Source organism: Gadus morhua, chromosome 4 (assembly GCF_902167405.1).
Source record: "Gadus morhua chromosome 4, gadMor3.0, whole genome shotgun sequence".
In the NCBI taxonomy this organism is placed as follows: domain Eukaryota; kingdom Metazoa; phylum Chordata; class Actinopteri; order Gadiformes; family Gadidae; genus Gadus; species Gadus morhua.
In genome coordinates this window covers 32,856,193-32,867,072 of record NC_044051.1, presented here as the reverse complement: position 1 = coordinate 32,867,072, position 10,880 = coordinate 32,856,193, and the positions used below count along the sequence as shown (strand labels likewise).

The 10,880-nt window shown below is 39.8% G+C and overlaps 1 protein-coding gene across 2 annotated transcripts; it reads left to right on the top strand.

Annotated features, from left to right (window-relative positions):
* The first annotated feature begins 365 nt into the window (after positions 1-365).
* On the top strand, positions 366-5,767 carry LOC115542283 (tripartite motif-containing protein 16). 2 transcript variants are annotated; one of them, XM_030354522.1, is made up of 3 exons: positions 366-1,930; positions 2,548-4,105; positions 4,613-5,767. In XM_030354522.1, the coding sequence occupies exons 2-3, from the start codon at positions 2,896-2,898 to the stop codon at positions 5,185-5,187; spliced, it is 1,785 nt and encodes a 594-aa protein (XP_030210382.1). In that variant the 5' UTR covers positions 366-1,930; positions 2,548-2,895; the 3' UTR covers positions 5,188-5,767. The 2 variants fall into 2 exon arrangements, with proteins under 2 accessions (XP_030210382.1, XP_030210383.1); XM_030354523.1 differs by lacking the exon at positions 366-1,930 and having other exon boundaries at positions 2,239-4,105; positions 4,613-4,709; positions 5,004-5,767.
* Positions 5,768-10,880: the final 5,113 nt, after the last annotated feature.

The window sequence follows — 10,880 nt, the reverse complement described above, 5'->3', positions numbered from 1 at the left end:
GGCGATTTCACCTTCTTATCTCAAGTTTCCTGTGTAAAACCGAGGGGGTAAAATCCCCCGTTCGTCACGGCGCGGGATTTCTTGGTTCACTGGGGAAGGCGGGGCTGTGCACGGAGTCTCTGACCTCTTTAGAATAATTTGTATTATTGCATACTCCCGAATGTTTTCATTTTTTTAAGAATGAAGACACCCGCATGCAATAATTCACTCTATAGTAGGCTAACGATGCTCTTAGCGTCCTACGAGTACCCTGGAGCACTCGTTAGCTATGAGCGTTTTCAAGACGTTCGTTAACAACGATGCTTTCGGGAAACGGGGTGAAAACTGTATGATGCTCGTACGACCCACTCTGCGATCCACTTAGGCTAACGATGCTTTCGGGAAACGGGGCCCTGGTCTACTTCTATGATGTGGAAGCCAGTGTTCATATCAACTCTGCTACTGGCTGCAACTTTAGTGAGCCTCTCTATCCATTCCTCTCTCCATGTTTCTATAATTATCGAGGCATAAACCCTGCCCCTTGATCATCTCACCAGTCAATCAAACAGACTAGGACCTTTGTTTGATAATAAAATAATCAAACGAACAAAACAATTAATGATGTTTTCTGAATGGCAATTTTTATGTGAGATCTGATAGAACTACATAAATGTTGTACTGCTGTCATTTAACAAGGATGAATTCATTAAGAAAATAACCTTACTATTATAAAATATAGCCCATGGAAATTATACTATATTTTATATGTTTTCTCTGGTTATTTTTTTGGGGGGTTATTGCTATAATATTGTAAATAGATGCAGTTATAACATTTCAGGAAGATACTATTGTTTATGATAATAATCTTTACATTACTATTAGTTTATATTTTGGAATCATGAATGACAATGCAATTAATCTTTGGACACTTTTCTGGTTTCAATAAAAATGCTAAAATTTGAATCTTTACATTCTTAGTGGAATAGATATTTTCAGGGGAGTAGGTACATTACGTTTGTAAACACAGGTTCCATTTGTTTGGTCAAATAATTGAAAAACTTAAACTTGGGTGGTCCAGATTTTAAAGAAAACACACATAGACGCAGACACACACTCACACACCTAACTATTACAGCCGTATCAAAGAGAGAGGTGGGTGTAAAAACGTCCTTGTAAAAAATAAAGTCTGGACCAATGAGGTCCAGATTTAGTGGGATACTGGAGGGTCCAAGAAGAGGGGGTCTCGTCAAGGGTGGATCAAAGCCTCCAGTTAAAGTGTCTGAAAAGGGACATCTTGTTGTTGGAGGGAGGACCGATGGAAATACTGCTAGTACCATCACATTTTGGCAGCTTTTAAAGTGAGGCTATACTGCATATGCACTGGGCAGAACTGGTCACATCCTGTTATGCCTCTGTAGCTGCAGACACTGACGGATGCTCATCCTCACCGCTGCCTGAGGAATGTCTCAATCCTGATTGGAGGGCCTACAACACAATGACAAGAGGTCAGGATGACAAAAAGCTACCAATTAGAATCAGATAATTATCCTTTGTATCCTTTGATTAATGATTTTGTTATACTTTTGTGAAGGTTCAATTAAAGTATAAAGATGGTTAGAACGGTTCTAGCCAGGTTAAACTGACATTAGTTCATCGTTTCAGAGGATAGTTACTTTAGAGTCTGAGCTTTGTGACAGAATCCCAATATTGAAGATTTGATGTTAAGGAAGGCCTCAATGTGCAGTTACTGCAGCGTGCTCATTGCTGACCCTGTCAGACTAATCAGGTTGGCTGACGGGACAGTCCCTTTTCTCATGTCTAGGTTTCTTCACACGGAAGAAACCCTTTAAGTCTTTAGACCTCTTTGTTTCAACAGGTATTTTCTCTTCCTCAAAGGTACCGGAATAGCGAAATCAGACCCTAAAGAAGAAAGTACAACCTCTTTCAGTTAGTAAGTTAGCCTATCTTTAGGTCTACATTAGAACTGACAATATTTTTGTTTTATTGCATACATAAATCTATTTTTGGACCTGAATTCACTTCCTTAATGCAGAACTGATAACGTGACATTGTGTCAGGTCATTATAGAGCTGACCCCTTCAAGACCTACAGCAGGCTTAAGGCTATTGTTAGCCAGAATCATGAGGCATTTCTAGGTGGATGTTAGCTACACAGTGTTTTACTGGTAGTAGATTATATTGGTTGCTAGAAGTGTGTGGTAAAAGTACGATAGCTTCAGTAACGGTTACTAGAGTTAACTGCTGCATGGTTACGAATGTTTGTCGTCTCTGATAGGGCCGTCGGTCAAGTTTGTCTGCCCTAGTCAAATGACTCGGGTTCATTATGTTTTATGAGGTTAAAGTCTAGGAGATAAGCCTTATACAACCACCGTCGTTAACGCAATATTAAATCATAAACCATAATAGGAAATATAACCTGGGCAAACAGGGAGAGGGTGTTTTTTATAAAGACTTCGGAGAATATACCAGCCTCAGGCTACATCAAGTCAACTGTATTTGCTAGTTAGTCATGAATCATCACTAACACAAACATTTCTTTTTTTCTCAGGCTCTCTGTGAACAAACAGCAAATTTGAAGTAGCAAACAGTTCATGAATGCGCACAAAGGCGCCAGTTGTTAGTGAACTGTGTGTTCGTTGGGGCGGAGTCAGGTGTTAGGGGAGGAGTCAGGTGTTAGGGGAGGAGAGCAGAGGAGAGGACGTCTTGTTAAGGAAACAAAACTTAGGGTAGAATATACACTACAGCTACCCGATGTAGAAGCAGTTCTCTCTTTCAGGAGACAAATAAATTGCATTTTGGAACAAATTAAGAAACTACGAGAAGGTGAGTAAAACAATTTTTAGAAAAGTTAAAACCTCTCTCTTCATTACGGAACTAAAAGTAATCCAATTCCTCAATGCTAATACCTTGTCGTCTGTGTCTAGGAATGGCCTATGCTAACACTTCCTGGTCTGAGGAGAACTTTTCATGTCCCATCTGTCTGGATGTGTTCAACAGCCCAGTTACCACACCATGTGGACACAACTTCTGCAGAACCTGTATTACAAAGTTCTGGGATGAACAAGTCCGGTACAAATGTCCTGTTTGCAACGAGCTTTTTCGTACTAGACCTGATCTACGGGTGAATATTCTCTTAGTAGAGATGGTTGATCGGTTTGGTGTACGAGTAAAAGAGCAGCCTTGTGTTGAACCAGGAGAAGTTCCGTGTGACCTCTGTACTGGGACCCAGCTGAAGGCCGTAAAGTCCTGCATAGTGTGTTTCACCTCTTACTGCCAAACCCACCTGGAGCCACATCAGAGAGTAGCAGGCCTGAAGAAACATCGGCTGGTCCAGCCTATGGACCGTCTGGAAGACAGGATGTGTAAGAAACACAATCAATTACTGGAGCTCTTCTGCAAGACTGAACAGGAGTGTGTGTGTCAGTTCTGCACAGAGGGTGACCACAGGTCCCACCCTGTTGTACCTCTAAAGGAGGAATATGAAGTGAAGACAGTCCAGCTGGGGAAGATAGAGGCTGAAGTTCCGCAGATGATCCAGGAGAGAAAACTAAAGATAAAGAACATCAAAGACACAGTAGACATGAGCAAGAAAGACGCGGACAGAGAGATAGCCGATGGTGGGCAGGTCTTCACTGCTATGATAGGCTGTGTTGAAAAGTGCCGGGATGATTTCAACCAAACGGTTAATGAGAACCTGAAATCCACAGAGAAACAAGCTGAAGACCTCATCAAAGAGCTGGAGCAGGAAATAGAAGATCTGACCAATAGAAGCTCAGAGGTGAAACAGCTCTCAGACACTAAAGACCATCTCCACTTCCTCCAGGCCTTCAGATCCCTGAAGGATCCTCCAACCACCAGGGCCTGGAAGACGGTGGAGGTTCGTCCTCCGTCATACGTAGGGACCTTGAGGAGATCCCTGGATCAGTTGGAGAAGACACTGAACATGGAGATGAAGAAGCGTGTGACTCTGGATCCTGATACCGCTCATCCCAAGCTCCTCCTCTCTGAGGATGGGAAATCAGTAAATCATGGAGGTGTAATGAAGAAACTCCCAAACAACATGAAGTTGAAGAAGCTGCCTGACCTGAAACCAGGTGTTAAGAGGTGTAAGTTTAAAATCCAATATATATTATTTTTATTTTATTAATTATTAACAATGGTTAAAATTATTACATTTTATTGTTACACACAATTTGATAAAAATCAGGGTACCATCATCATTAAAAATAGTAAGAAATAATGAGTGATACATATATTCTGTGTGTATTCTATTTAAACTAATTGCTTTCAATGATTATTGTTATTATGCCTTTTACGTTATGCTATAACGTTTGTATAATGTTGGCTAATAATTATTAGGAATGTGTCTGGATTCATATTTTATGATTATAAAAGTTAATATTAATCATTACTATCATTATTATATCAGACATAATCATCTATTCAAATATACAATAGGATTATAATGGATATAAAATAAATATTATTACTCTTAGTGGAATGCTGTTTATGATAATATTAATACACATTGCTTCAGAATTATGTAAATGACTACCTCATCAGGGCATTTCTGTCTGGTTAATCGGCCTAATCATGTCTTGTTTTCCCGTCAGATGCTTGTGAACTCACACTGGACCCAAACACAGCCCACAGACATCTCTCTCTGTCTAAGGACAACAGAAGGGTGATGCAGCTTGGAATAACACAGAGGTATCCTGACCACCCACAAAGATTTGACTACCATAGACAGGTGTTGTGTAGAGAGGGACTGACTGGCCGCTGTTACTGGGAGGTAGAGTGGGAAGGAGTGGTGGCTATAGGAGTGACATACAGACGAATGCATAGGAGAGGAATGTACGCTGACAGTCAGCTTGGATGGAATATACATTCGTGGTGTCTTCATTGTGATGATGGTTATGATGATTGTTTTGGTGGAGATAATTGCTCTGCCTGGTACAACGGTAGTGTCACAGTATTGCCTCCCCCCCCCTATCACTTTAACAGGATAGGAGTGTATCTGCACCAATCTGCTGGCATTCTGTCCTTCTACGGTGTGTCCCCAGATGTAGGAGGGTCCTCAGCAAAACGGACACACATCCACACCTTCCATTCCACATTCACTCACGACCTCTACCCTGGGTTTCTGTTATGTGATTCTCGTTCCAAAGTGTCGTTGTGTCAGTTATAGTCTCTCTCTCTCTCACTCCCTCCCTCATTTAGTGCATGGCAGGATGGTCTCTACAGAGTGAGGGACTGTTGTATCATTTGTTTGGTAAAAATCTATAGTCATGTTGTGTGGCTCTATGGAGGGTATTTGTGGCCAGCCAGCGATCGCGAGGCAGCATTTCTATTTGGTCACAATGACAGAGTTGACCAAATCACACCGAAGCACTGTACAGACCAAAACATGGGTGGAGTGATAAATGTATACTATTTTTGAAACAAAGAAAAAAGTAAAAAGCCAGAGGGGGGTTGAGGGAAAAGGGGTCTTCTCTGAGATCTACAGGTTGAAGAACTGGATGATGAGGATGAAGGTGAAGATAAAGGTGAAAAGGAAATCTGCATTCTAGTTAATTCTTATGGCCGTGAATAACCATTCAAGAAGCAGACAGAAAATAGGTTTGAAAAATAATGTGTATTCCTCAAAAAAATATATAAATGTATCCACAAAAAGCATTGTAGCATTGTAACCTGATAGCAGGGCTGCTCTCTGCCTATTCATGGTGATGACATGATTTTTATTTCTTGTTAAAATCCTGTAAATAATTTAATTTTTTTTTTTTTTTTTTTTTTTTTCTTTGGCTCACAACAAAGAAGCAGTAGCCTGACTGCTATGTTCAAGGCAGTATGTTTGGATTTTCATCGTTTAATTTCACTATAGGTTTTTTTTTTGTATCGTCCTGTTTTGATCAGTATATGTTGTTATCAATAAAAAATCATTTGCACAAGACAAGCCGATAAATTTCACCATGTTGATAAGAACATTAAAATGAGAAAAATTAATGGGACAAAGAAATCAAGGGATATTTAGCATAGAAAGAATTTTGCGATTAATCGCGTTTAATCCTGAGTTAACTATGAAGTTAATGCGTTTAATCGCGATTCAACATTTTAATCGCTTGACAGCACTAATATATATATATGCTTATTAATCTCAATGAAAATCAGATGTATTTCATTTAAAATCTTGGGTTTTGTTTGACCTTCACTGTTTTTTTAAATAAACAAAATACATGTCAATCTGAAGGGTTGTTTTATTTCAGTTCCCCAATCGTTGCTATTCCTATTGTCTATTCCTTCCCACTGATTGGTACTTTAGAGTAGGATTTAACTTTTGCTCAGATGATATGCCAACAGAATTTGCTCCAATGAAGTTAATGACACTCATATTTCATGTCAAACACAGATCCCCATTTCAATCAACCATTTCACAGACAATTTAAGTGATTCCGTGAGGGCACCACGGATTGGGGGTTAAGCGTCCATGGAAATTTCACGGATTCCTGTGATACCAGGTTGCGTGGTTGCCATCAACCGCCCCCTTCCACACCAAACTCATTGATTTAATGAGGCAGGGTTATTTGAAACAATTAATTAAGTTATCATATGTGAGAGGTCATTCCTCCTACTTAGTGTGCTTCCATTTTATATCTAGTGTACCCCTACTGTCCACAAGCTTGTGAATTTAAGTCCATTTGGGGAATAGAAATGCCAGATACAATACATTCTTTGCAGCATTTCTGTGTGTGCAATTTATTAGACTTGATCCTTTTTGCTTATTTATTAATAGCAGAGCCGGACAGTAACGGAGTACATTTACTTGAGTACAGTACTTAAGTACAATTTTGAGGGATCTGTACTTTACTCGAGTATAATTTTTTGGGAGTACTCATGACTTTACTCAAGTACATTTGAGAGGCAAATATTGTACTCTTTACTCCGTTACATTTCTATCCATAACCGTGAGTACCCGTTACTCCTTCTGAAAAATAAAAAATAAAAGGAGAAAAGAAAAATCACGGAAACCCTCAATTTGTTGTTTCCCTCTCAAACGTGATTCCCTCTCAAACTGATTAGGACAGCCTTCAGCCTATCAGCAATCACCTTTGCTTTCCGCCAAAGCCAACTCCATGGTCAGAATTAGATGAGAGACGATTGTTGATTTGATTGATAAAAAAACGGAGAAACTCACCCGTACATAGAATTGTTAGCTGAATTTTCTTTTCTGATATTCCATATTTATGTAAGCTGAGCAATTGTTTTTATGTTCTTGAGTATACTGTTATACTTTATACAACGGGGGACCTAAATTCAGCGATCTGATTGGTTCCCAACTGTTGTATAATGAGCATATACATAACTGCTATGACGCCCGATCATTTTGTGAAAGTTTGCATATCACTCCGCGCCTGGAAGTAGAAACAGTTACAAAGTAAAACATGCGTTGGATGATGGAGAGGGTGTAAATGTTGTTACTCCGGAAGTGAGAAAGGCGACGGAGAGACTAACGAAAGCTTAAGCACTCGGTGAGTGAACTGCTCCATAGGATAAATTGCCGGCGAACCACTCTATCGGAGCCTTCTCTCGGAGGGACGCTAAAGTGTGTTGCATAGCGACCGTCGATGCATAGCGGCAGCCAGGAGGGACTACTTTTTGGTAGTCTTTAACAAAACGGCTACTTTGACTTTCTTGGTTTCTTTTTAAATGTAGTGTGTCTATGACTTTCGTTTCGCCATAACAGTAACCGTTGTATAAAAGCAATAGATCACTTCAGTCAGTGGCATGTGCTCATTATACCACTGTGAAGGGGGTCGCCGGCCCTCCGCTGCGCGTCGGGGCCGGACAACGCCCCTTAACAGTGGTATAATGAGCACATACCACAGCCTGGCGTGATCTATTGCTTAATTATACAATGGGGGACCTAAATCCAGCGATCTGATTGGTTCCCAACTGTTGTATAAAGAGCGTATACATAACTGCTATGACGCCCGATCATTTTGTGAAAGTATCACTCCGCGCCTTGAAGAGGAAACCGTTACAAAGTATCGTAAGAAACTTTATCATACGGAGATTTAGCTTGACCATGGAGGAGGGGATTCACCAGCGGGGAAATATACCCTTCGACCTTGAACTGCTCCATAGGATAAATTGCCGGCGAACCGCTCTATCGGAGCCTTCTCTTGGAGGGACGCTAAAGTGTGTTGCATAGCGACCGTCGATGCATAGCGGCAGCCAGGAGGGACTGCTTTTTTGTATTCTTTAACAAAACGGCTACTTTGACTTTCTTTGTTTCTTTTTAAATGTAGTGTGTCTATGACTTTCGTTACGCCATAACAGTAACCGTTGTATAAAAGCAATAGATCACTTCAGTCAGTGGCATGTGCTCATTATACCACTGTTAAGGGGGTCGCCGGCCCTCCGCTGCGCGTCGGGGCCGGACAACGCCCCTTAACAGTGGTATAATGAGCACATACCACAGCCTGGCGTGATCTATTGCTTAAGTATACTATTGTGCTATTGACATGGTAAAAAGTTGAAAATTACTTGATTTTACTTTCAATTCCTTTTACATTCTCCAAGGTGTTAACATTTTTCATAACTCCATGTAGGACGTTTCTATACATAAATGTAAGCACTGTGGCAGTAGTAATGCAACATTTAGAAAACATACTCTTGTACTCTTGATACTCAAGTACTTTTAAAAACAAGTACTTCAGTACTTTTACTTAAGTAGACATCTGACTGTAGTACTTTTACTTGTACTTGAGTAAAATTTAGCAAGGGGTATCTGTACTTTTACTCAAGTAAGGAAGCTGTGTACTCTGTCCGCCTCTGATTAATAGTTAATTTCATGTTATTTATTCTTGAGCGTCTTTCATTTATGTATGGAGGTTGTTTATGGATGTATATAAGTTATTTAAAATAATTAAAAAGAAATGTTCTGAAACTTTTCTGTTGTTTGTTGTCCATGCATCACAAATTGTTTAATTGCAACGTAATTGACCTATAGACCTGGGATCTCTTTTATATCAAAGAGGGTCTCAAAAGACGCATACTATTATCAACTTGGGGGCTCCATCCCTACAGGAAAGGCTCACACAACATTATCAACTGCTCCATTGAAACGCATTGGCAACAAGCCGTTGCTAGAAATTAATCTGAATTAGTTGACAAGAGATAGAATCTCTGTCCATTAGACCTTCAACCAGGGTGTATCTTGGGATTACTCTTTGAAAATCATGGGTCTCGGTTGACCAGGTTGACTCGGTCGTTGAAACGGGGATCTGTGTGTGTTCCACGGAATATGAGTGTCATTAACTTGCATTGGAGCAAATTCCGTTGGCATATCACAGACAATTTAAGTTATTCCGTGAGGCCATCCCGGATTTTGAGTTAAGCACCCGTGGTCGACTCGGTTGTTGAGACGGGGATCTGTGTGTGTGCCACGGCATATGAGTTCATTAACTTGCATTGGAGCAAAATCCGTGGCCATATCACGGAAATTGGTGTGTTTCCGTGAGGTTTCCACAGATTTTGAGTTAAACGTCCCTGGTCATTTCACGGATTCCTGTGAGACCAGGTTTCAACCACCATAGGATTGTAGTTTTGACGAATCCTGCGCAGCCCGCCCCCCCTTCTGAAATTGAAAAAATAATCTCCAGATTGAAATGCATTGGTTTAATATTGAATTAATTAAATATTCAAAGATATATTATGTTTACAATTATTTTGTTATAATATTGTAAGTAGACCATGTAGCTATACAGATACAAGATCTGTATCTGAACATTTACAATCCACTTCCACTAATCCAATCAACGAAGAGGGTTGTAACACCAACTAACACCGTGTACTTTTTCTATGGGGAATGTGGTTCAGGTATAACCAGACAATATTTAAATATTTATAATATAAAAAACTAGCCTATAGGTAGGCCTACAGCATATCCAACATTTGACATATAGAGTTAGACTATTATATGTATAAGGTTATAGCCCGAATTCGGTTAAAATGCAGCCTCTTCTGGCCCACAACTAGATCATCTCGTTGTCTCGTTATACGATTTATAAGTTAATTATATTTAAATTATTATAACCATGTAGCATTTGTTTTCTTCGCGTTATCATTACATCCTTTCTCGTTACATCAACATAAGTTATTGTTATAACGAGATCTGTATCTGACCGTTGACCATCCTCTCGGAAATTCTATGAATGAAATTCATATTGACAGTATGGCGCAATATGCCTACTCTCGCCCACCCATCTTAAATCGAATAGACGACATTCGTTTCTTCGATGGTCTCCGTATAAAATAAATAAATGAATAAATAAATGAATAAATAAATAAGTATGTATTTATCTATACATATAGTATTTATATATATATATTTATTAATTTATTTACTATATATACGGAGACCACCAGACCTCCTCGAAGCAACGTCTATTAAATTCAAGATGGGTGAATGGGCGAGAATAGGGATATAGTGCCATATATATATATATATATATATATATATCGTCGTTGAGACGGGGATCTGTGTGTGTGCCACGGAATATGAGTCATTAACTTGCATTGTATCAAATTCCGTGGGCATATCACGGACAATTTAGGTGATTCCGTGAGGCCACCACGGATTTTGGGTTAAGCGCCCCTGGTCGACTAGGTCGTTGAGACGGTGATTTGTGTGTGTGCCACGGAATATGAGTGTCATTGACTTCCGTGACCATATCACGGAAATTGGCTTGTTTCAGTGAGAATTCCACGGATTTTGAATTAAGCGTCCGTGTTCATTTCACGGATTCCTGTGAGACGAAGTTGGCCACGGTATATGAGTCTCATTGACTTGCATTGGAGCAAAATCCGTGGCCATGTAAC